The sequence below is a fragment of the Lepisosteus oculatus genome, chromosome 6 (genome assembly GCF_040954835.1).
Source record: "Lepisosteus oculatus isolate fLepOcu1 chromosome 6, fLepOcu1.hap2, whole genome shotgun sequence".
NCBI lineage: Eukaryota > Metazoa > Chordata > Actinopteri > Semionotiformes > Lepisosteidae > Lepisosteus > Lepisosteus oculatus.
This window is the reverse complement of record NC_090701.1, coordinates 28,928,510-28,955,278: the sequence shown is the minus strand read 5'-3', so window position 1 is coordinate 28,955,278 and position 26,769 is coordinate 28,928,510. Positions and strand designations below refer to the sequence as shown.

Below are 26,769 nucleotides of genomic sequence, written 5' to 3'. Positions count from 1 at the left end.
GTCCCATTAAACACGTTTTTGTTTGAGTCTCTCAATTAAAAACATTAAAATTAAACATTTTTACTTTTAGCTTGTGACGCTTATATTACACAACATATAGAAGATGCAAATACTTTTTAAATGCATTTTGAACGACAAAGAAAAATGTTTACAGTAAAATAAGCAAATCAGGTTAATACGTTAAACAGTTTGCCCCTCGGGGATATTAAAGACGTTCGAAACTCCTCACATCCTGGGGGTGTCAGTGACCCACCATGCATGATAACGTTGTCTTTTGAACCCAAAGTTTCTTGCAAGCTTGAAAGCGCAGATACAGCGTTTTAATAACAAAGCCGAGAGGAGGAACGGGGCTCGGGAATTGATTGGCTGGCCGGCCAGGTCTCATGCATTCTCCCAGAGCAGTCTGGATAAGATCTTTTCTGTGGCAAGAGAGAGAGAGAGGTAGCTTGTGGAGGTGTAAGAAGGAGCTTAGTTAGTCCCCGAGGTCAACGTAAAGCAGACAGGTACAGTTTGGTGTCAACAAAGCAGGTAAAGGAGATCTCACTGCACTCCACTGTTCAACAACCTCGATTTCATCAGAAAATCACACCGAGACTGCGAGACGTCAGACCGTGTTGGAGCCAGACTCATACTTCGTGTTCAGTGCTTGTCTCGATGTAAGTCTGACTTGACTGGGTACAATCTGCGTACGGCGCAAAGCAGAGAAAACTGATAAACTGGAAACTGGCAGTGATGTTGTCAACGTTAACGATGTATCTTTCTTTATCACTAATTTTAACTTAATTGTATACTGTTTAGAAATAAAAAAGTAGTAGAATTTACTTTGAAATTAAGCAACAAGTCAAGAATGTTACTTTTCTTCACGGTTGAGATATCGGGAAAGATACACAATGTAAAAAAAAAATGGCAGTCCAATCTTGGACCAGGGGTAACTGGCAAAACTGTCAAATCGCAGAGCTTAGAAGGCATAGACATGGTCAGTACTGGGATAGGAGACCTCCAAGGAAAGCCAGGCTGCTGCTGTGAATGGTTGTGGACCAGCAGGGGGGACTGTGCACCAGAATTTCCAAACCAGTGCCTCACATTGGTGTCCAGGGACACTGCTGTAAGGTATGCTATCCTTGTGGTGAGAAATAAACAAAACATCTGTGTGTGTTAAAGATCTAAGAGCAAATGTTAAGATAATTGAGGTGTTATCTTAACACTTTAATATAGCCTGGTCCACCTGATGTGATATGTAGTAGGACAGCTGCTGTAGAATATTTGAGGGTGTTATATGAAGCTACTGGTTTTTGGGGTGAAGTTTTTACATTTGTTTCTGGGGTCCCTCTGGACAGTGTCTGAGAAGTGTCAGGAGTTCCAAGGCACATTGCTGGGAAAGACTGGGAGATTTGCATATGTTATGCATTAGAGTGTACATGCATAGTAGAGTAATACAGGATCCAGAACTATACAACACAGGTTCAACAGTTCGGCAGTGAAAGAAATGCAGAACTTCTTACAGAGACATTTAAAAAGGAATGTCATTTAATCTAATGCAGAAAGTCATGTATTCCTGATAGTAGCTGTGGCAATCTAGGGCTGTTATTAGTAGCACATGGCTCAAGACAGAAGTACAAGCTGGAAGAAAAACCAGTAAAACCACTGAAAAAACAGTATTCTGAGAACTTACTGACTGATTCCTGCAGTGCATGTAATCTAAAAAAAATCACTTAGTCCATCACAGGACACACACTCACTAGGTAACCAAACAGGCACACTAGGTAACCCTACCAGTATATGCTTGGAAGGTGTGAGGAAACCAGAATAGACACAGGACCATGGACACTCCATGGAGAAAGCACATCAGGCCTGAATGGAACTCAGGACCCAAGAGCTATGAGGCTGAGTTAATGCCCATGTCATCTAACATAGAAAGGGAATGTTATCTACTCTATGTGCAAACTCTAAAAAACACTTTTGTAGTTACCTATAAGTGTAATGTTACACATTAACCTTTTTTCACAAAGCTTTAACTGATAACTGTTGAGAACAGTTTGCCATAGCAAGTACTGGGCTTCTAATCTCTGTTCATGTGGATTTGGCTATTGCAGTAACAGTAGTATGCATCTGTGGGCACTATGAAAAACTAAACTTGCGGGACCAAGTTCTTTGTTGTCCCTTTTTTGAGCATTCAAATACAAATACAAATACCATATCTTTCAAAACCCTGTGTAAGAGAAGGCATCAATTTTGTTTTTTCTTTTCCACAGTATTGCTAGAATACTCTGTTGCTAAATTTTTACCCTTAAAAATGTACAGTTGCTTTCAAACAATGAATAAATATTGTCCTGTCCTGGAGTAAAAAGCTACAGAATTAAACTTGTAGGTCATCTCATTACAGGGCCAGGCTGATGTGTCTAAGATCCCGGGGTATCTTTCTATACTGTGTGGCTGGGCAGTATAGTCCATTGCAATTATTCAAATTCAGTTTCAATGAGCTTTATTGGCATGACCAACCAATTATGAAATTGCCAAAGCAATAACAAGTTCAAAGGCATGTTCAGTCATCTACAACAACAAAAAAATATTATTTGGGAAGCTCGATCTTCGTTTCTGAGTCTGTGATAGTTGATCTTCTACTGGGCTTCCAGCTCTATATTTGTTTTCTAATCCTCTCCCGCAGTTGGATTGGAAACTGTTGTGATTCTAGCAGGAATGGAAATTAAACTTGTTATTTTAAGGAGGTATCTTTATCTGATACCAGAGTATGTCGTGCACTACAGCAGAAAGTGCATCTCTGTCTCTGTCCTGCTGACAGTGGGAAAACAGCCTGTCCTCTCTAGGCAGCCAGGTCTGCCTGTGTTGACCAGTATTTATGGGCATATTGTGAAAAATACTTCACCCAATAACAAAGTATTGTCTAGTATCAGTGAAGGACCTTTCTGAATTGAAGGAAACTTTAAAACTTTGGAAGAGGTGTTAGTGAGGCCAGCAGGGGGCGCTCACTCTGTAGTCCATGTGGGTCCTAATGCCCCAGTAGAGTAATGGGGACACTATACTGTAAACAGGCGCCGTCCTTTGTATGAGATGTAAAACAGAGGTCCTGACTCTCTGTGGTCATTAAAAATCCCAGGGCGTTTCTCGAAAAGGGTAGGGGTGTAACCCCGGCGTCCTGGCCAAATTTCCCATTGGCCCTTACCAATCATGGCCTCCTAATAATCCCCTTTATGAATTGGCTTCATTACTCTGCTCTCCTCCCCACTCATAGCTGATGTGTGGTGAGCATCCTGGCGCATTATAGCTGCCGTCGCATCATCCAGGTGGATGCTGCACATTGGTGGTGGTGTAGGGGAGTCCCCATTACCTGTAAAGCGCTTTGAGTGGAGTGTCCAGAAAAGCGCTATATAAGTGTAAGCAATTATTATTATTATTATTATTATTATTATTATTATTATTATTATTATTATTTTTACCTCAATATTTTACCACTTTATACATTTCTTCCCTTGGCCACAACAATATCTGTATACTCAGCTGTCTTGCTTATTTTACATACAATCGGTCCCTTCATTGCCGTCTCTCCTCGATTTTCCTCTTCTCCCTCAGCATGGCGGCCGTGCTGGAGAAGTTTGACTTTGCAATCGATCGGGGTGGCACCTTCACGGACGTGTATGCCCGCTTGCCCGGAGGCCGGGAGCGAGTCCTCAAGCTCCTCTCACATGACCCCCAGAATTACCGTGACGCCCCGACTGAGGGCATTCGCCGAATTCTGGAGGAGGTGAGGGACAGGGGAGAACGGGAGATGGTTGGATGGTGGAGAGGGAGTCAATAAATGAAGGGGTAGAAGCAGAAGGAATAGTGTCAGAAAAAGAGGGTGGGGGGAGTGAGGAACTGGGAATTCTATTCTGTCCTAATAATCTCTATGACCTCTGGCATGTGTCTTGATTGTGTCTGTCTGCTTTCTTGGCTGGTCACCTGGTGTATCTGTCTCCCCATAACCCAGGAGACTGGGCGGGCATTCCCCCGAGATGAGCCCTTAGATCCTTCTCTGATTGGCTGGATCCGGATGGGGACGACAGTGGCAACCAATGCGTTGCTGGAGAGGCGGGGCGAGAGGACTGCCCTCCTGATCACCCGTGGCTTCCGAGACCTGCTGCACATTGGGACCCAGGCCCGACCTGCGCTGTTTGACCTGGTCAGCCCCACACTGAGTCTACTTTCTTCTCTGGTGATGCTGTGTGTGAACCACCTGTCACTTCAAAAGCAGACATTGCTTTGGATCGCCTCAGCTTCCAAATTTAGAGTGATTCAGGTGTTATTTATCATGGCTGTTTCTAGATCTAATTCAAATTTAATATAACTAATTTAAATGAATGGCATTTTTATCCAAAGATCTCTACAATAAAGAGATGGCAATATCTGGATCTTGTTGCCTGAAGATGAGTGTGACTACATGTGATGCTGTTTGTTGTCTTGAAGGAGGTACAGATGGCAGAGATGCTGTATGAGGAGGTGATCGAGGTGGACGAGAGGGTGGTGCTGAAACAAAAGGGCTGCGAGCTGCCCAAAAGAGCACCAGAGCACACCGTCACAGGTACTGACCCAGTGAGCCGTAATCAAAGACCTGACCCTATGATCCTCCATCATAGGTGCTGCCCCAGTGACCCACTATCACAGTAACTGATACACTGACACTATTGCAGTCTCCCCGACACAGATACCGGCCCACTGACACATCATCACAAATACTGACATACCACCACTGTGTACTTGCAAAACAAACCTTTGTTGCACACACACTGACACTGGCATACTGATGCTGTCAAAAGCACTGACACACTGAGAAGGAGACAAGGTGACACATCAACACAACTACACCAACACGTTGAGATACAACAGGTACACACACCAACACACTGACGCAAGGCAAGTCCTGACCTATGTCATCAGTACCGACATGGGTTGGTATGGGCAAGTACAGAAAAGAGTCTCTTTTACTGACACTGTGATAAGTTTCAACACACTCGCAAAGGTACTAACACAGGTATAGGGTGAATAACAAGGACAATGATACATTGGCAGAGGTGTGGACTGACTGACACAGATACAGTATATACACAATGACACAGGTATTGACACATACGTCCACAGTGATAGTTTTCAAAGAGGATTTGTACACGTTTTCTGCCGAACATGCAAAACTGGTCAATAAATATGATTGAGAATTGTTAGGTAAGCCAAAACTTTTAAATTATGCTTTTTTTTCCAATTTAAGACTAAGATTAAAAAAAGGAGGCTTCTGAATCAGATTTAACAAATAATTTCAATCCGCAATCTCAAAAATTGAGTCCTCCACAATGAGTCTGAGCCTTGTTGAACAGCACTGATCCCTTTTTGTTTCTGTTAGCTTGGAGTTTTATTTCAAAAGCAGCAGGAAAATGAAAGTTTGGATAGTTGTCAGTATTCATGTGAATTTCAGACAGCTATCTTTCTTGTGGATAGTGTCAGCCAGTTGATGTCAGTACTTTGGTTCTTATTGCTTGCCCAGCCTGTCTGTCCTTGATCAGGGTGCGTGGGAAACCTTGTTCCCTGTCTTCACAGGCAGCACAGGGGAGAGCCTGGAGGTGTGGCGCACAGTGGACCTGCAGCGTCTGGAGAGTGACTTGCGGGGAGTGCTGTCGCGCGGCATCACCAGTCTGGCTGTGCTGCTGTTGCACTCGTACACGTCAGTATCGCTCTCTCCACACCCCCGTATTCTCTCTCTCTTAGGTCTCTCTTTGAATCTCTTCATCTTCCTCCCCCACTCTTTCTGCAGAGCACAAGGCTGCACTGAGCGCAAAGTATATTATGTTTTTACATGCAGCTTGTGCTTAAGCAGTATCCTATGCACTGTGTGCTGGAGTACTATTTTTGAGCTCTAATTGGTCCAAATATGAGCACTTGATAACATAGTATGATCAGTTGGATGGATTTTTAATAAATGTAGATAAAAAAGAAAGACAGATCACAAATATATGTCCAACCTGTCATCTGCGGTTAATTATACCTTGTCAAAAATCCTATAATGAACAACAGTCTTTTGTGTTCTCATCTTCCTCACCTTTTGTCTCTTATTCTGTCTCTCTCTTGTCTTTCTAACCCTTCTGCTCTGTCTCCTCACCCCCTGCTTCTCTCCCACTTTTTTATCCCTCTTCCTCTGCTCCTACTCTTCTCTCCTGTTGTCCCAGGTGGCCTGCCCATGAGCAGGCAGTGGGCTCCTTGGCCCGCAGGCTGGGGTTCTCGCAGGTCTCCCTGTCTAGTGAAGTGATACCCATGGTGAGGGCCGTACCCCGGGGGTACACTGCTGCTGCTGACGCCTACCTCACCCCCAAGATCCGGGAGTACCTGCACGGATTCACTCAGGGCTTCAAGGGCGGACTGCAGGTCAAGCAGGGCTTCAAGAGTGTGGGGCCTTGGTTAGGAATGGGTTTGAGCAAGAGGTGCACAGAGTGCAGAAGCCATTCAGGGAGGAGGCAGGTAGAAGATAGAGGGACAGAGGTACTGTGAATGAAGAAGTAGAGTGGGAAAGGGAGGGAGGGAGAGAAAGAGTTAGATGAGAGGAAGAAAGGGATACAGCACAGGAGGGTGTGGAAGTGGCTCTGGGCCCACAGGGCGGTGTGGTGGCTCTGTGGCTAAGGATCTGTGGCTGTGGCTAGAAGGTTGCCAGTTCGAATCCCGTAGCCAGCAGAGGAATCCTACTCTGTTGGGCCCCTGAGCAAGGCCCTTAACCCCAACTGCTCCAGGAGCACCATTTAAATGGCTGACCCTGTGCTCTGACCCCAAGCTTCTCTCCCTGTCTGTGTATCTCATGGAGAGTAAGTTGGGGTATGCGAAAAAAGAAATTCCTAATACGAGAAATTGTATATGGCCAATAAAGTAATCTAATCTTATCTTTATCTTATCTAAGTGGAAGTATTATTGTGCATCTTGCTGTGTATCTAAGTGGAAGCATTATTGTGCATCTTGCTGTGTTCAGACTCGGTTTCTCCTGCATGATTAGCTCATTCTCTCTGTCTCTCAGGGGGTCAGTGTGTTGTTCATGCAGTCAGACGGGGGGCTCACGCCCATGCATCAGTTCTGTGGGTCCAGGGCAGTTCTTTCGGGACCTGCAGGGGGTGTGGTTGGCTACGCTGTGACCACCTACAGCCAGGAGGAGAAACAGCCAATAATTGGCTTCGACATGGGAGGTGAGGAGACTGTGGACAGGAGGAGTAAGGGAGACCGATTTCCAAAGTGAGCATCAGAGAGAGAGAGAATGGAAGACAGAGAGAGAAGAGAGGAGGGATGGAGAAGATGAAAGAGTATTGGAGATGAGGTGAGAAGAGAGGGCTGGGGCTGGAGTTCAGGTAGAGACAAGATCATGGTGAATGAAGGATTTTTGTTTAGGGGAAACAGAAAGCTCTCTGACAGGACAGGATTGGAATTTTGGAATTTGGAAGTGGAATTTTCTTTAAAGTCCAACATCCAAACAAACCTTTACCAGTTTGTTAAGGCTTTTCTTTGTTTTAGCTATGCCTACTTTATGTTTTTCTGTTAAAGATTTTGGACCACTCCAGTAAATGGGAGAGGAGTTCTCAAAAACATTATGCAATCAAGCTCTGTCAGTTGTGTCAGTTTGTGTCTGATTCTGTGTCTTGGCCAATGTGTCTCTCTGGCTGTTTGCCTGATTGGGTCTCTCTCTGACACACAGTACCCACAAAGCTCCTATGATCTCTGCACCTCTGTTGCTTCTCTGTTTGTGTATCTGTCGCATTGGCTTGCTCACTCTGTTCCAGGTACCTCCACAGATGTCAGCCGGTTCGGGGGGCAGTATGAACACGTGTTTGAAGCGATGACAGCAGGGGTTCCCCTGCAAGCACCCCAACTCGACATCAACACTGTGGCCGCAGGGGGAGGCTCCCGGCTCTTCTTCAGGCGAGTGAACAAACAACTCCCACATGGAGCCTGTTAAATTCCCACCTACAACCCTGAACTCCAAAATATCCTAAGGATCACATACACACCAGAAACCCTAGTAAGCTCCAGATATCACATTTACAGACCCTTAACTACAGCTGGACTACATCCACCAACAGTTGTACCCCAGTTACACTTACATTGATGCTCACTCTCCTAAACTCACTGACACGGGGAGTATGATCTGTGTTTGTGCAGTGTTTATGCTGCGTTCAGTGAATACAGCCTAACTCTTTCCCTCTCAGGTCAGGATTGTTTGTTGTGGGACCCGAGTCGGCAGGAGCACACCCAGGGCCTGCTTGTTACAGAAAGGGTATGAGGTTCACGCTGTTCCATGTTGTGTCCTGTGCTTTGCCAATATCCTGCTTTGGTCGGAGTTGATTGCATAGTTTTACACAACAGATCAAACAAAAAACAGACCACTGAGGCAACAAAAAAACATGCGTGGGAATCTGATACAATAGAAACTCGTGTAATAATGTAGGCATCCTTCAGTGTTTTGACAATGTAAAAGTAATCCTGACACCAATTTAAAATACTGAACCTATAATCAGGTAATGAAAACTGACCATTGTGTGATGTCAATGTTTTTCTAGCACAGTGAAATGGCAGAGCACTGAAAAGGTACAAGATACAATTATGATATTTAGAAACACTTAATACATTCTGTTAACATAACTGGTTCTTTAAAGATATTTTGAAAGACTGCGAGCCCCTGAGCCCTCACCTTCTGCAGTCCAAAACTACTGTCAGTTGTCCCTCAAAGATGGGCCAAGCTTAGTACAAACAGAGACACAGCTGTTAGGTAATGTCTCTGTACAATGCAAGATCCTCTTCATGACACTGTGCTCAGTCATTTTGGTCTGATGCTAGATGAGCTGTTTCACAAACCATGTTCCACATCACAGACGTAAAGGCACAAGGGGGATAAAATGAAATGAGTCATAAAAACATAAAAATTTGTTAGCAGAAATAGCTGTTAGATCCTAGCCTTAAACTAGTAGGCCTGAATTGTTGGAATTTTAGTCTGTAGGAATGTGGAACTCACTCATGGACCAGTCCTATTTCTGATATATCAAATTGGTCTTGGTCTGGCCACTCAAGTCTTAGGTTATTTTTTCATAACCTTCTTGGGCATCTTCCACTGAGGTCTCTGTTCAGTTTATCTTCCGCCATAGTAAGAGATTCTGGCTCACTGCAACAGACCTCTTAAATTATCCATCCTCCAGCCTTGGCAAAAGACCTATGATTGGTGGGAGGTTCCTAAAAAAAGCACTAAACACCTCCCTAACCTGACCTAGTGTGCAAAAAGTTACATTGTTTTCTTCTGGCTATAATACCAAAAAAGATTTATATTGTAATTCCTATGATAAACGCTGACCTCTAGGCCAGAGAGTATAGCCCTGAACAAGATATTTGGTGATTTAAGTAGTGCTTGCTTCAGTGATCTGTCACTGCTGGCTTGTGGAATCCCTCTGGATTCTGAAGTCAAGCCAGTTGTCCACTTTCAGAAAAGCCTACTCAGTCCAAAAACCTATCCTTCACAGAGATTAGTCCCCCAAAGATCTTCAGTTCCTCTTTTCATGTGGAACAACTCTTCAGTCCTCTCAACTGGCACACTCAAACTGGCTCTCCCATGCACAGCCAGCACAGGTTCCATTTACCTGGAAGGATCTGGTCCCATTCCTACTGTGGGATTCCTAGCACATTCAATTGGGATCACCCTTCCACAGCCAGTTTTCCCAAACATGGAGGATACATGTTCCTACTGGCACCTACTTAGCCTCTGGTTCCCAGTTTCCAACAATAAACACTACCAATCTACTACACAATAGAAGGACTACAGAGAATTCAAGCTAATCCAGGAATACACAGTATACTACACACTACTAAATTATCTCTGGATTCCTCTTTCTTTACTAAATCCCATGCTTAACAATCCTTGCAAGTCGTCATCGTCTCTAACGCTTCAGACCTAATACTGGTTAGTTACTGGCAGTTTTTAACTCCTGTGCTATCTAAACTCACTACACTCCAGGAATGCACTCCCGCACTGAACTGCATGAGGTAAGACTCAGCTCCCTGCCTCCCTGCCTCCTGCACTTGACTGCTGCATCCAGTTTACTTTAGAGAAGGAAGAGGCTTCAGAAAAACCTCAGCTTGCTCCATTATAATTCCATTGCAGTATTCCATATGTCTCTTGGTTTTTGTATCTACATATATGCTTGGAATGTACTGTGCCCCCTTCTGAAACAGTTTATTTTAAATTATTTTCTTCCCCGTGTAGATTTCTCAATTGATTTATAACATATTTTCTCTGCTAATTTCCTATCCATTGAGTTCCATTCTAATTCTCTTAAGGTGTGTCTCATTCTTTCATACTGTACATTTGAACTCTACATTTACAGTTTTAAAGTATGCAAACATGAAGCAGTTTGGGGTGTTAATAAGGAGCATTTTGGATCCGGTTTACTGTGTCAAACGTGTGTTCAATGTGGGTGTATATGTGAGTTTAGTGTATGTTTTTTGGTGTATGTTTTACTTTACTCTTCAGTAAAGTGAAGTTCTTTAAAGTTGTTGTGATCTTTTATGTTTTTAGAAGATTAATTAATGTTGATATTAAAATGACTTAAATGCTAAATTCCACAAACAAAAGTCTAAAATTTGAATTTATGTGATTTTATCATGGAAGCCAGTCCAAACAGTAGTGTATTTGTGTGTAATGTGTACTTTGGGTCTCCAGGTGGCCCCCTTACTGTGACGGATGCTAACCTTGCTTTGGGACGCCTGCTGCCCGACTTTTTCCCACAAATCTTTGGCCCTAATGAGGATGAACCGCTGTCCCGCAAGGAGAGTCTGCACCAGTTTTCTGCGCTTACTGAAGACATTAACCACTTCCTTGCCAGCCAATTGCAGCATGGCTCTAACGTGGTTGGCCAATCAGAGACTGGTAGTGATATTGATGGACAGTGTCAGACTGGAGTTCTTAAGCCAGGCCAGTCAGAGATGAGCATAGAGGAGGTTGCCATGGGTTTCATCCGTGTCGCTAATGAGGCCATGTGCCGTCCAATCAGAGCACTGACGCAGGTAATATGCCCCCCCAAAGAAGTGTGTTACATGTTTATAAAACAAACAACTTTTTATAGAGTGCCTTTCAGGCACTTTTACATTTTCTCAAGTCTGTGTAATGCAAAAAAATTCCAACAGACAGGTATTCATAAATTAAAACAATAAATGAAGCGTTATAGAGATCTACAATTCTAGAGGTGAGATTTAAGACAAGATTTGGCAGTGCTCAGTGACTTGTAAGTTCTGATATCAATACAGTTTTTTTAAGCAGCAGAACAGAAAGCATCATCTCTCAGTGTTTGGAGATTCAATTTGCTAACTGAAAGAAGGCCAGGGTCCAAACAGTAAAAACAGAAGTTAGTATTCACAGATGAGCAGCAGAAGGTGCAAGTGTTAAGCCAGGTCTTTTAAGGGTATGGATTTCATTCTGGGGTAAATAAACATTTCAGTTTTCCTAGCAGTGGAGGGAGGATATAAATGGTGTTTCATATTCCCTTTCTTAGGCAAAGGGGCATGATACGTCTCGGCATGTGTTGGCATGTTTTGGAGGAGCAGGGGGGCAGCATGCCTGTGCCATTGCGCGGGCACTGGGGATGAAGACTGTCTTCATACACAAGTGAGTGATGGCGATCACAAGAGGACATGGAGGCAGGAGAAGAGCGTTCAGCATGTGTGTACAAATAGGCTTTATTTAAGTTCTGAGTCCTTCTGTGTTTCCTTTCTTTCTGGTTCTCAAAATCAGACACTTTGGCAGCACTAATCTGATGGTAGAAAGTATGATTCCCGTCTCGGGCTCTATGATAGGATCCTTCAAACCTCCCCTGCTATCGATCTAGCTCACCTTTCTGTTTCCTGCCCACCTTTTTTCAAGATCCAAGAGTTTTGAAATATGTCTTTGTTGGCACGACTCATACAGTTAGATCAGATCGCAGGTTCGTTTCCCTCCCTCTCCCTCCGGCCCAGGTGAGTGATCTCTCTGTCTCCTCTCTCTGTCTCAGATACAGTGGTGTGCTGTCTGCCTACGGGCTGGCCCTGGCGGATGTGGTGGAGGAGCTGCAGGAACCGTGCTCCTGGCGCTATGAGTCACAGTCGTTCCCCCTGCTGGATGAGAGAGTGGAGCGCCTCATGCTGCGCTGCCAGAACATGCTGCGAAGCCGTGGCTTCAGCAGGTCAGCTAGTGTACAGCACACAGCAAAGCACTGAGCCCACATGTGCTGCACAACAAGACCTGCACAGCTTTGCACACCTGCACAGCTCTGCACACCTGCAGTACTCTGCACACCTGCACAGCTCTGCACACCTGCACAGCTCTGCACACCTGCACAGCTCTGCACACCTGCTCAGCTCTGCTTAGCTCTGCACAGCTCTGCACACCTGCAGTACTCTGTACACCTGCACAGCTCTGTACACCTGCATAGCTCTGTACACCTGCAGTACTCTGCACACCTGCACAGCTCTGTACACCTGCAGTACTCTGCACACCTGCACAGCTCTGTACACCTATAGTACTCTGCACACCTGCGTAGATCTGCACACATGCCCAGCTCTGTACACCTGAAGTACTCTGTACACCTGCGCAGCTCTGTACACCTGCGCAGCTCTGTACACCTACAGTACTCTGCACACCTGCACAGCTCTGCACACCTGCACAGCTCTGTACACCTGTAGTACTCTGCACACCTGCATAGCTCTGCACACCTGGAGTGCTCTGCACACATGCCCAGCTCTGTACACCTGAAGTACTCTGCACACCTGTCCAGCCCTGCACACCTGCGCAGCTCTGTTCACTTGCAGTACACTGCTCACATCAGAAGCATACAGGACAATATAAGAATATTGCAGAATTGTTTCCTCAGATCACTACTCACACAGAAGCCTCAGCAACTATTGTGGTCGAATGTTCTCTTTTGTCACTATTAGTAAATAACTTTGTAAATTGTAAACCCTCTCTCCAGCTCTCAGATCAGTACAGAAGTCTTTCTTCACCTCCGTTATGAGCGAACAGACTGCGCCCTCATGGTGTCTTCATGTGGTTACCCTGGCAACTCCCAGTCCTGTCGCTCTGGAGATTTCCTCACAGCTTTTACTGACCGGTACTGCTGGCTCTACATTTCTCTCTCTGTCTCTTTGTCTTTTTCTGTCTCACAGTCTGTATTTGCTTGGCTCATGCTCTGTGTGTGTCTTTCTTCTTTCCAACTCTAACTCTCTCCCTCAGGTATCTGAAGGAGTTTGGCTTCACTATCCCCGATCGCCCCATTGTGGTGGATGATATCCGAGTCAGGGGTTGTGGGAGGTCAGGGGTTACTCCCCAACCAACAGTCCATACAGCACAAGGCCCTCCGAAGGTCACAAAGGTAAAGAAATAGGGGAGAGCTGCTTTTAAATTAATTCAGTGATAGACCATTAGTACCAATCACATAGGCACACAGTTTTCAAAAATGCCAGTTCTGGAGAAGTTGCGTCTGTGTCAGATCCCATTAAAGAAAGGATTTATTAACTCTCACAGATTTTACAGCAGAAGGCAACAGATTTGCCATTGAACAGAAGAGGTTAGTTTTGAGGGTGATAAAGGGTAAGTCTAACAAAGATAGACATGTAGATGTTTAAAAAGTAGCAAGAACAGTATGGAGAAAAGGCTTCTACACAGAACTTGATTTGCTGTTGTCTGTGTCCAAAGGTACAGAAGGTACTGTAACTGATCATGTCATTGTGACTCATTCGCCACCACTTTGTCCCATTCCGCAGGTGACGCGGTGCTACTTTGACGACGGTTACATGGATACCAGTGTTTACCTATGGGAGGACCTGTCATGTGACGACAGCATCTCAGGGCCAGCCATCATCATTGACAAGAACAGGTCTCACTGCTGACATCAGCTTGCCTGCTGACATTCTCTTCCTGTCTTGCTGCCAGTGTTGGGGAAGTTTTTTTTTTAAAGAAAGTAATCCATTACAGACACAAGTTACTTGTGTGAGGGGTTACTTTTTAAAATGAGCAAGAAGTTGGAAAAGATAACTTTTAAACATATCTGTTAGAGTGATCTATTTAGTGTGTGCATAGTTACTGTGTAACATAAATTAGCTATGGAAATCCATTCTCCAAAATCCTTATTTATTAAAAAAGTAATCCCTTACACAAGTAGCAAAACTTTAATGTTTTATTTTTCAAAAGTAACTTCCTCCGACACTGCTTACTGCTCATACAATTTGCCTGCTGACATTGCTGCTTTTCATAACGTATACACTCTCTTTCTGCATGCACTTTCTGAAATAAGGGGGAAGAGCCGGAGACCTTTCTCCTCTGCTTGTGGTACTCTTCATTCTTATAGCTTTTCTTTGATGTTCCTCCTTTCTCCTGACACCCTTGCTTCCTTCTCCTCCTCTCTCTACCTCTGCTCTCCTTCGGCATCTCACTCTCCACTGTCTGCGTCTCTTCTTAGTACCATCGTGGTTGAACCATCTTGTGTGGCAGAACTGACAGCAGGGGGAGATGTGCGTATCAAAGTGGGGGCGGAGAAGCCCTGTGAACTGGGCACTGAGCTGAACACCATCCAGCTCTCCATCTTCTCACACCGCTTCATGAGCATCGCAGGTGAGCCCCAGGGGGGGGAACAGGGCTCATTACAGCAGAGCTCGGGGCAGGGCGGGGGGGGATGGGTGGAGCCGGGAGAGTGACTGTGTTGCTGTACATGTCATCCAGAGCAGATGGGGCGAGTGTTACAGCGCACGGCAATCTCCACCAACATCAAGGAGCGTCTGGACTTCTCTTGCGCTGTGTTCGGGCCAGACGGGGGGCTGGTTTCTAATGCGCCACACATCCCTGTACACCTGGGAGCTATGCAAGAGACAGTGCAGTACCAGGTACTTACAACCAGACATTTGACTTTCTGGCACACTGGTACTCTGGAACTCAACACTGTGGCACTTGGACACCCTAACATCCTTGCTCATTGTCACCCTAATCCTGATAGACTTGACTTACAAACATGACTTCCTTAGTGCTGTGAACAGAACATATTTGAGACAGATTCATATCCAAATTGATGAAGCTGCATCACTGATGACTTGTCAAATTGATCCACTGACATTGGCACTCTAACACTTACTGACACACAGAAAGACAACCTGATACTGACTTAGAGACATACATAGACGTTAATGGCATGGCACACTGACTGACAGATACAGTGATTGACAGACACCGACTGAAAAAAATGTCATCCTAAAACAAAAGAACACAAGAATGGATACAAAATGAGTGGAAGCCATTCAGCTTTATTAACCTTTTTTTTAGTCAGTAGCTAATTGGTTAATTATGAGTCCCAGAATGTATCTTGTTGTGCTTTTTTGGACGGATTAAAGAGCAGCAGTATCTTTTTTGTGACATGATGACCAGATGTTGTTCAGAATTACTACTACATTGTGGAGAGGTGTAGTGTAGTGGTTAAACCTTTTGACTCTTGAGTGACAGGTTGTGGGTTCAAGTTCCTTATACAGCTGGCACCCAGCTGTATAAGTGAGGACAAGTATTGCTGGGGAGTAATCCTGGTAATTGATGTCCCATGTAGGCGGACTCATGGCCTCTCAAATTTGCTTAATGCTGCAGGATAAGCTGTGGTCTGATGAACTTCTGTGTCTCTGGTAGGGTCTTTACCTTATATTGTATTGTACAGTTTTAACATGATGTCCCTTGACTTAACTTTTAGCTTAACTTAACTTCAAACTATAAATCGTAACACACAGATTGACTGTCACTGACACAGTGGTGCTCTAACAAACTGACCACCTGACAACATCCCCTGACATGCTGACCGACTGACCTCAAGCCCTAACATATTGACTGACCACTGACACACCGGCCAGCTGACACCAACCCCTGACACTTTGGCCGGCTTACACAGACTCCTGGCACACTAACCCCTGCTACTGACTGACTGACACTGACCCCTAATATATTGACTCTACCACACTGACCTAGTGACACTAACCCTTAGCAGTATGACCAAATGACATTGACCCTTGACACACTTCCCAACTGACACACTGACTGACACTGACCACTGGCATGCTGACTGACATTGACCCCTCGTTCGGTTACTGATAATGAATGAGAAGACCAGTGACCCCTGACACACTGTCAGTCCCATACTGATCCCTGATACACTGACTGGCACTGATCCCGAGACACACTTACCCCCAGGCTAACGAGTATATGAGGACAGCTGTGTGTCCTGCTGGAGAGCAAGCATAGCAGATACTGACACTGTGACACTCAAATACAGTGCCGACCAGATTTCAGTACATATTAGATAAGGTCTCACTTAAAATAAATTCTACTAATGTTATATTGTATTCTTAATAGCATTGCACAGTAAAATCATTTTTGTTAGATGTTAGAATCACATTTGTTTCACATAAATGGAATGCTTAGTATTCCTTTAAATTAGATTAAACAAAATCTGCAGTAATACTCTCCTTTTTGGAAGTGCAGTGGAAGCCATCAGGATTACATAGAGGCCTCAGAATGTTTCCTGTTTCCCTTGTATATAAAAGGAGAACTACATGGAAAACATTAAGTAGTAATGCATCATGCCTAAGCTCAGAGAGCTCTTTGAAGACTGCAGATTGTGGGCAATTGCTTATTGATCTCCACAATTTGGGGGATGGCTATAAAACATTCCACAAAAACTAAATCTACTGGAACAGTTTCCACTGTAATGTGCATTATTTAGGCATTTCAGGCTACTTGTATAGGTGCAGCCCCTCAAGGAAGAGAATGCTAGTGTACCTTGCCACGACAGACTGTAAAATCAGTGGGTCTAGGAGGCAACTATAAATTCAAAGGCAACAGTTGGAGATCTCCAATAACACTGGCATTATCGTGTAGAAAACTACTACTAAACATCACTCGTATGAATGTGGCAAACTGTGATTCTAACTGTGATCCTGAGCTCACTAAATAGAAGTCCAAGGGTCTGAAGGACTCTTTAGAACGACAGATCTACATAGTTCATGAATTTCATTTAATTGCCAGGACATCATAGCACACTACAGGAAGCTTTTATTCCATGTAATAACTAGGGGAGGGTTTACAAAATACTTCCCACAGGGGCATGAATAAATGTGATCATGTTTTCTGGACTTTAATTATTTGTGACAAATGTGACTCTGCTCTGTGGAATGCTGTTAATATTACAGTGTAACATTTTTAGAATTAAACATGAAACATTTTCTGCACAAGGAGTCTTTCTGTTGTTTGATGGCAATATTCCTGTTTTATCAGGGTTATGAGTACAGGAAGGCATCTGGAGGGCACTTTACCTCACAGAACCACACAAGAAAAATATTAAGGTGTGGTATGTAAGTCTTCTCACCCGGCCCCATGACCCTCTGTTCTTTCTCTCCCTCTCTCTATCCCTCCTCAGCTACGCACTCTGCAGGATGATCTGAAGGAGGGAGATGTGATCCTCAGCAACCACCCCTGCGCTGGGGGCAGTCACCTGCCTGACCTCACTGTCATCACCCCGGTGAGACAGAGGGCCAGTAAGGGGAGGGACAGGGAGATGCATGTGGACACAAAAGGGGGAAGAGGCATGGGAGGTAGAGAGGCAGATGGGGGAAGACAAAAGAGAGGGAGAGGGTCAAGGGAGGTAGAAGGTTTTTTGCTCTTATTGCTTCTTAAAAATATTCACGCTGTCTTAAATAATGTTATCTTACAGATGTGTGTTGATGCAGCTGGTTTGTCAATACCTTGCAAAGTAGCTTTGAAATGAGCGAAAGAGGGAAAGGAAGGAGAGAGGTGGTAAGGTGGAAAGGGAGAGTGTGTGAGTCCTAAGTAATGGTTCTGGAAGGCCAGTGAGTCTGTACATTTTCTAGGTCTCTATAATGCACCAGCAGCTGAAGAGCTGTGAGGAGCAGGTAAATTTGTCTCATTAAATTAATAATAATTTAATGACATCATATAAGCTGATAATAAGCTGATTTAGCTGGTTGGTTCGAAGCAACACACTGGCCCTCCAGGCCTAAAATTACCCATCTCACCCAAATCCTTTTTCATAACTCACCTTGTCCTTTCTGTGCCACTCTTATGGTCCTTTGGTCCTTGCATCTGTTTCTCCTTCTCCTCTCACATCCTGTGTACCTCTCTTTACTCTCCCCTCTTGACTCCTCTCTCTCCATCCTCCCTCCGCACTCTCAGGTGTTCAGAAAGGGGGTGACTGGGCCAGTGTTCTTCGTGGCCAGCAGGGGGCACCATGCTGACATTGGAGGAATCACGCCGGGATCAATGCCCCCCCATTCAACCTCTCTGCAGCAGGAGGGGGCTGTCTTCATCTCCTTCAAACTGGTGACTGGGGGCAAGTTCCAGGAGGAGGGTGAGAATTGGGGGAGACTGGGTGATGCTGTCAGCTTGTCCTGGTTGGGTCGCTGCACATTATGGTATTTCGTACAGTATCATGATGATGCACCTCTTTATGGCTTTGCACTGTGTAACACTTTATAATGGTGGTATACATACTGCAAAGCGCTCCTTTCTGAGACTAAATGTGGCTGACCGATATTAAAAGCCTTACCGTTCCGTTTTTTGAAGTAGTTGAAGAAGTGGTACTGTGTGACATTAGAGTTGTGTTCAATAGCAAGGGCATTCTTTAAACACTAGGAAACAAAATCATGTGCACGAAAGGGTTCTAAGAAGAATTTTACCAGATTTATTGATATATCATTCAATAAATAAGGGAAGTTGGTAACTAACAAACTAAAATATAAAGGAAATGTGTGCACATTCCCTGAATAGTGCCATTTTTAAATTAAATTGTATTAATGAGAAGTGGTTGGCTTCACACAATAGCTCAAAGTTAGATGTATAAGAAACTGTGGTTATTTTTTTCTAGGAATCTTAAATTGTTGCAGGAAGTCTTTCAAACTGAAATCAGTAATGTTTTTGTTAATAATATTGAGTGCTATTAACCAATGAAAGACAGAGTGTGAGGGAACTCTGAAATGCTGGCACACTTACTAGGCAAATATAAATTGGTTTGGAATAAAAGTGTTGTATGGAAGAATATCATATAGTAGTAATAACAGCCATAACTTTGTCTATGGGGACCAGGCCTCTCCTGCCATGATGACAGGCATTGAACAGATTTGAAAGGTTTTTTGGTTTGGAAGATAATAAGAAACATTACCAGCTTGTAACCTGATCTCATCAGATCTCAAGAGTTAGGCAAGAGTGGGTGGGAAACCTCAGTGTTGTTGGTAGACCACTTGGTGGGTATCTTTCCTCAAAACCACAGATTACATTCCGATGCCTCAGGCGTAATGTGCTGTAGGAGGTTCTGTACTATCCTTCAGATGAGATTATAAATCAAGGTCCTGACTATTTGGTCAGTAAACTAGGGGTGTTAATAGAGTGAAGGAGTTTCTTGCTTCTATTCCTGATCTGCTATATAGTTGGGCTGATGGTACGGATAAGATGCCAGGTAGGTGCTGCAGTGTTAGATGAAGTGGGTCCTCTTCTACATGTGAAGCATTTTTGGAGCATTAAGAGTAAAATACTCTGTATAAGTACAAGTAATTCTTAATAATTTATATTTGTATTTATACGTGTATTCTATGCATTTAATCTGAAGAGTTCAATTTTGAATGAGGGTTATTTTTTCGGCAGTAAAATATACTGTATTTTAAAACCATAAATCCAATCTGAATTTAAATATAAACTATTTTATCAGATCGTGAACATGGAGCAGCAGTTAGAGGGCACTGCTGTTCATTCACTGTCCCATCAGCAGTGTCACACTGGCTGAAGAAATTATAGGAATTCTACTGCATATTAGTTTAAGTGCAGTATTAATGCTGTATTTTCAAATATGCTCAAGAGTCAAAACAGCAAAGTTTGATTGGTATGTCTTTTTTATGTGTTTGAATTAGTGTTCTGTTTTTTCTTCCACAACTCAGAAACATGCTAACTTTGTTATTTGGTGTCTTTAAATTGCTCTTGTTTGTATGTGCTCTGCAATGGACTGGCACCTTATGTTTCTAAGATACATGCTGGGTCATTGTAACCCTCACCAGTAAGAATACATGGCTTTTTGATAATGGTTGGATGTCCTTATTTTGTAAGAAAATTGAAATTCACATACCATAGAATAGCAGGTCACCAGTCTGTCTTTATGTTGGCCCCTCTGGAAATACCGGATCAACGGCAAAGGTCACTTGGTGAGCTACAAAGCAAATTACCAATATATTTAGTTATTCCCCTTCTCTAGTTGTGTCACAGTCTTTCTCTGCTTTGCTCTTTCACTCTTGGTTAGCTGTGACAGCTGCCCTCATGGCACCTGGCCAATACCCAGGATGCTCGGGGACCCGCAATCTCCATGACAACCTTGCAGACCTGCAAGCACAAGTGGCAGCCAATCAGAGAGGGAGCCAGCTAGTGGAGGAGCTGATTGACGGTTATGGACTGGAGGTGGTGCAGGCTTACATGGGATATATACAGGTGAGAGAGGTGAAGTTTAAGGGGAGGATGGAAAGAGGCAGAAGAGTGTTTATGTGGGTTGTGCTCAGTGTCTCAGTCCCTCTTGTCCTCCAGAGTAACGCAGAGCTGGCTGTCAGGGACATGCTGAAGGAGTTTGCTCGTCTCCGCCGTCAACAGACAGGCTCCCTGGAGGTGGAGTCAGAGGATCACATGGATGATGGAACACCAATCAGGCTACGGGTGCAAATCAATGAAGAAGAGGTGTGTGGGGGTTCATTAAGTGCAGATAAGGGGTGTCTGACTCCTTCCTTGTGAACCTGATCCTCCTGTAAAGGTCAGAGGAGACTTTGACGACTGCAGGCAAAAGAGTTTCCTGTACTTAAGTAGGGTAATTATTGTTTTAATATACACATTCACAGATTCTGATCAGCCTGACCGTGCAGAATGGGTGTGAAAGGACATTGTTGTGTGTTTCCTGTTGTCTCCCAGGGCAGCGCTGTGTTTGATTTCTCTGGGACAGGGCCGGAGGTGTGGGGAAACTGCAACGCCCCTCGAGCCATCACCTTCTCTGCACTCATCTACTGCCTGCGCTGCATGGTGGGCCAGGACATCCCCCTCAACCAGGTCTGAGACATAGGGAGATACAGGAGAAGGAGAAGACTGGAGGGGAGAAAGGAGAGGGAAGTCAGAAAGGAGAGAGGGAGGGAGAGGCATGGAGGATAGAGAGAAAACAGAGGGAAGGGGAGCAGAAAGGAGGAATAAGGGTGAGCAAGAGGAGAAACACTGAGGGATGTAGAAGAAGTGTAATGAGAGGAGAAGGGGTCGTGAATTATTCTCTCATGGGGGGCCTTGAACAGAGAGAGGAAGAGGTAAAAACAGACAGAGCCAGAGTGTTGTATGTGTTGCTGATGTGTATGTGTGTTGGGTTGTAGGGCTGCCTGGCCCCCATCAAGGTCATCATTCCCCCTGGCTCCATCCTCCAACCATCCCAGAATGCTGCAGTGGTGGGCGGAAATGTCCTGACATCACAGAGGGTGGTAGACGTCATATTCAGAGCATTTGAGGTGTGCGCTGCATCGCAGGTGAGAGGAGGCTTGACTTCATCAGAAATAGCCTATAGGGGGATTTTGTGTGGCAAGTATAAAATGACGAGGTGTAAAATAGTCTGCCAACTTTCTTGGAAAAAGAGACTTTATTCTGCAGACTGGGGGACAACAGAGGCATTTAAACAAGACAGAAAAAGAGACAGAGAATAGGAGAATGAAAAGATGGAGTGACTCACAGGCCAAGAGTCAGAAGAACAGACAGATGGGAAGACTGATGCATACTGTAGTAAGAGAGAGACAAAGAAGAAATGAAGACCCACGCATATTCTCTGGTTCCCTTGTTCAGGGCTGTATGAACAATGTGTCGTTCGGCAGCGAGCGGGGGGGATATTACGAGACGGTGGCAGGAGGTGCAGGAGCAGGGCCAGGCTGGCAAGGGCGCAGTGGGGTCCACAGTCACATGACCAACACGCGCATCACTGACCCCGAGATCCTGGAGAAGAGGTGAGACCCAGAGCAATAGCAATAGACACAGGGCAATGGGGCGGAGCAGTGGCTCTGTGGCTAAGGATCTGCGCCTGTGACTGGAAGGTTGCCAGTTCAAATCCTGCAGCCGGCAGAGGAATCATACTCCGTTGGGCCCCCTGAGCAAGACCCTTAACCTAAACTGTGTGTCTGTGTCTCATGGAGAGCAAGCTGGGGTATGCGAAAAGACAAATTCCTAATGCAAGAAATTGTACAGACCCAATAAAGTGATGTTATGTTGATGTTATATTAATAGCAGTCTATTAATGTCACTGCCTAAACCGTCCAAAACAATATGTGTTCAAAATATCACCAATCACTAATAAACAGAAATGTTAACCGTCTGTTACTATCTGTTAAGGCAATTTTAAAATATATTGATGATGATGTTATCCAGTCAGTCGGATCCGACTCTCGGCGATTCTATAGGCCATCTCTCGCCACGCTTTCCGGTCTTGGACTTTCCCTTTCAGCTGTTCTATGCCTAAGCCAGTGTCCGTTTTGATGGCGTCGAGCCTCTGCATTCTTTGGCGGCCTCATTTTCTTGTTCCACTGACCATTGCAAGCATCATTGCTTTCTCCAATGAATCTGATTGCATCACGTGATCAAAATAAGTGAGCCGGAGTTTGGTGATCTTTCCCTCAAGCGAAATTTCTGGCTTGATGCGCTCCAGAACCTCTTTATTGGTGACCCTTGCTGTCCATGGTATCCGTAACAGTCTTCTCCAGCACCATAGCTCGAAAGCATCCATCCTCTTTCGGTCAGCTTTTTTCAGGGTCCAGCTTTCACACCCATACATTGATATGGGGAACACAATAGCATGGACCATTTTGCATTTGGTTGTGAGGCTGATGGTTTGCTCTTCCAGATTTGGTGCATGCCCAGCATCGCACTACGGCCTAACGCTATTCGTCGCCTGATTTCAGGTCCGCAGTCTCCAGTTCGGTCGATCATGGATCCCAGGAGGCAGAAAACCTTGACGCATTCGATCTCTTCATTATTGATGGTTATTTTGACTGCTCCATTTCCAGCTGTTGTCATGATCTTTGTCTTTTTGATGTTGAGGTGGAGACCCATCTTTTCACTTTCCTTTTTGATTCTTAAAATGAGGTATTTCAGGCCATCTTCCATTTCCGCCAGTAATGTTGTATCATCAGCATAGCGGAGATTATCAATATTTCTGCCTCCAATCTTCACAACGATTTCAGATTCTTCCAGATCTAATTTCCTCATTACCATTTCTGAGTAAAGATTGAAAAGAAAAGGAGACAGAATACAGCCTTGTCGCACACCTTTCTCGATTTTGAACCATTCGGTGTCTCCATGTTGTGTTCGAACAGTTGCTTCTTGATCTTTATAAAAGGATCTTATCAGCTGGATCAAGTGTGCTGGCACACCCAGTTCTTGCAGGGCCTTCCATAGCTTATCGTGTTCGATGCAGTCGAATGCCTTACTGTAGTCGATGAAGGAAATGTAGATGTTTTTCTGATGTTCATGACATTCTCCGTAATCCACCGCAGATTTGTGATATGGTCACGGGTACCACGACCTCGTTTGAACCCAGCTTGCGAGTCAGGTAGTTCTGCTTCAATGATTGGGCGCAGACGCTGCTGTATGATCTTCAGAAGGACTTTGCTCGCATGAGGAATCAGGGCTATTGTACGGTAGTTGCAACAGTCCCTTGCGTCACCTTTCTTAGGCAGTGGGATGAATACTGATCTCTTCCAATCCTTTGGCCACCTGCTGGTTTCCCAGATCTTCTGGCAGACCGCTTTGATAGCCACTGGTGGAACAGGCCTCAACATTTCATATTTAAAATATATTAAATTGTATTAATTTTACTAGTTGTTCCCCATTGTACTGCTGTTTTGGGAATGCTTTGGGAAAGCTGCCCATTAAAGGCTATATTTGAAGGATATATTTATATTTAGAAGGAAGGTGGGAAGGGACAGAGGGGTGGAAAGGAAGACAAGCGAGGAGAGGGTTAAAGGGGGACAGGACAGAGCGGACGTTAATTCAGCATGAGTGCTCTGAGAATGGTCTGTCCTAGCATGTCCTAGCATGTCTTACCAGGCTAACTTGCCATTTCTATCCTCTCTTCCTCCCTCTCGCTGTCTGTCCCAGGTACCCTGTGGTGTTGCAGCGATTCAGCTTGCGTCCCGGCTCAGGGGGTGAGGGGCGGTACCGGGGGGGAGACGGCGTGATCCGAGAGTTGCTGTTCAGGGAGAAGGTAGTGCTCTCGGTGCTGACCGAGAGACGTGCCACACGACCCTATGGCCTCCACGGTAAGCATCTCACCCCTTCACCACAGCGTCGCGCATCTCTCTCTTCACCTTGAACCTCTTCCCCTACACCTTCAAATTAGAGAACACGCACCTTGCCCCCCCACCTGTGACCACTAATTCTCCACTTGTAACCTCTCAGGCTCACATGCATTTCAGCCTTCCACTGAGAAGAAACCTCTCGAATGTCAGCTCTGTCCTTCGTGTGTTAGAGTGTGTTACCTTCTCTCTTCGGCTGTAGTGTGAGACAAGTCTCATTTGTAACTAGGAGATCTGTGATGGATGGTCATTATTTTGACATGGGGAATGAATTAACGGTAATTCTTTTCAAAGTCTGTGAAAGGTTTCTTTTAAAAGCTTTAAAGCTCTTTTTTAAAGTTATCCCTTAAAAGAGGGGAACTGTTTTCCTTCAGTTTGAGAGCTCACTGCAACCTTGTCACCTCCTGTCCCTTCAAAGACACTAGGGCCCCGACCTTCATTGACCTGGACCTGATGTCTCCCTGTTTCTCACATATTCTCTTTTCTCAGTTCATTTCAGCTCAAAAGTGCTCTGTTGCCACGTACCATAGGAACGTTTTTGAAATATAACCATTATGCAGTGTGTGCTGCTGTAGTGTCTCGCTCACACACACTCTGTCCTTACGTTTGTATTGATATGTGTGTGCAGGGGGGAGGCCCGGAGCCCCAGGTCTCAATCTGTTGCAGCGAGCTAATGGGAGACTTCTGAACCTGGGGGCAAAGACGTCGGTGCAGCTAGAGCCGGGGGTGAGAGAGCGCCACACTTCACTGTGCGAGTACAGACACACATGTAAAGAGCAACAGACATGGAGAGGGAATTTAAGCCGTTGTCAAAGGTGGCAAATGCTGTTAGGCCCATCCTGCTTGTTTGGTGGCTAAGTAGCTCATTGCTTCACCAAATTTCTTCCTGAAGAGTCCCATAGAGTCATCTTCCAATACTGAGGTTTTATATCCTGGCCTACTGCTCTTCCAGTACAGCAGAGCCTTCTTCTATCATTTTTGTTTAATCCTCTTTAAGTATTTTAAATGTTTGGTGCTTTGTAATCGGTCTAGAGAAGAGCGTCCCAGATTTCGGGGCTTCCTATGCAGAGAGGCTGGAAGAACTAAAGGTGTTTTTCTAAGGCGTTGACCAAGCCAACCTGGTAAATGTCTTCTGAATGAACAGTGAAACTGAACCAGAGGGCACAAGTGAAAACTATGTGAAAACTATTTAAAACCGAAAAACAGGCACAGAGGGCTGTGGGAGTGTAGAACAAGAAACTCAGCCATGTTGTTGAGGCCAGTATCCTGGCTTTTTTGTCTTGATGGGATCTTTAGATCAGTTAATTACTAACTACCAAGTGGGCTAGATGGGCCAAATGGCCTCCTCTCATTTGTAATATTTCCTATGTTTTTATGCCCAGTGCTATGAATAACACACAAACCCTCTCCCTCTGTGTCATGTGATTTCAGTGTGTGGTGCTTGCTCTCTCTCATTATTCATTTAGCTTCCCCACCCATTCCCAGCGTGTCAGTCTCTGTATGTAGGAGAGGTGTGACAGTTCAGACACAGAGCTCCAGAGTTTCTGAGGAATGTGCCTCTAGTGTGTGTGGATGAGGTGTAGTGTAGTACCTGCTTGGATGGCATGCCTCTTGTGTCAGCACACTGTAGTCACTGTGTCTTGACAGTGTGTACTTTTTATCCTTTGTGTCTGATTGACTTCCCCTTCAATCGGCCTGACTGCTCTCAGTTCCAGCTTGGCAGTCTGTCGCCCTGTCGCCCTGTCGCCCTGTCTCTGCTAATGTGTGTATGTGTGACCCTGTGCCTGATTCTTTACAGGACGTGTTCTGTCTGCACACCCCTGGTGGAGGGGGCTATGGAGAGATGGAGAAGGACGGAGGGGGACAGAACGACAGATCCATCTCCAAACGACAGCAACCTCAGAACGGCTTCCCAGAGAGAGGGAGTGTGTTTGAGTACCGGAGAGCACAGGAGAGTGTGTGAGAGAGAGGGAGGAGGGAGAGAGGCCCTGGGAGTGGGCAGAGGGAAGGGAAGTAAGGCAGCAGAGTTGGAGGGGAGAAAGAGGAATAAGGAAAAGTAGTAACATTGGTAGTCACATGGGTTTCCTCCAGGTGCTCTGGTTTTCTTACAGAGATATATGGGTAGGTTCATTGGCTTCTGACAAAAATGTCGCTAGTGTATGACTAATGTCTGTATTTGTGTTTTTATGTGTGCCCTGTGATGAACTTGTGCCCCATCCAGGGTGTGTCCTGCTTTGTGCCCATTGCTTACCAGGATAGTTTCGTTCCCCCATGATCCTGTACTGGATAAAATGGTTAGAAATTGGATGGATGGATTAACAGCTCTTATAAAAGAATAAAACACACATTCGGTCAGTT

At 44.8% G+C, this 26,769-nt stretch overlaps 1 protein-coding gene across 2 annotated transcripts; it reads left to right on the top strand.

The window, feature by feature from the left end:
• Positions 1–96: 96 nt before the first annotated feature.
• oplah (5-oxoprolinase, ATP-hydrolysing) lies at positions 97–26,769 on the top strand. Of its 2 annotated transcripts, XM_015354290.2 has the most exons (27): positions 97–656; positions 3,589–3,760; positions 3,986–4,177; positions 4,462–4,576; positions 5,584–5,707; positions 6,210–6,405; positions 7,043–7,208; positions 7,797–7,935; positions 8,223–8,290; positions 10,721–11,064; positions 11,550–11,662; positions 12,045–12,215; positions 13,002–13,139; positions 13,262–13,400; positions 13,792–13,904; positions 14,487–14,638; positions 14,747–14,907; positions 17,472–17,573; positions 18,245–18,419; positions 20,355–20,539; positions 20,633–20,779; positions 21,008–21,142; positions 21,451–21,600; positions 21,911–22,068; positions 24,215–24,375; positions 25,040–25,137; positions 26,210–26,769. In XM_015354290.2, exons 2-27 carry the CDS (start codon positions 3,590–3,592, stop codon positions 26,372–26,374), a joined length of 3,978 nt encoding a protein of 1,325 aa, XP_015209776.2. In that variant the 5' UTR covers positions 97–656; position 3,589; the 3' UTR covers positions 26,375–26,769. The 2 variants fall into 2 exon arrangements, with proteins under 2 accessions (XP_015209776.2, XP_015209778.2); XM_015354292.2 differs by lacking the exons at positions 97–656; positions 3,589–3,760; positions 3,986–4,177; ... (1 more) ...; positions 5,584–5,707; positions 6,210–6,405 and adding an exon at positions 6,414–6,519.

Coding starts and splice junctions, on each gene's coding strand:
- oplah (XM_015354290.2), top strand. CDS start 3,590: ATGGCGGCCGTGCTGGAGAAGTTTGACTTTGCAATCGATCGGGGTGGC. Junction 21,601..21,910: donor AGGTGTGCGCTGCATCGCAG/GTGAGAGGAGGC, acceptor TCCCTTGTTCAG/GGCTGTATGAACAATGTGTC. Junction 24,376..25,039: donor ACGACCCTATGGCCTCCACG/GTAAGCATCTCA, acceptor ATGTGTGTGCAG/GGGGGAGGCCCGGAGCCCCA.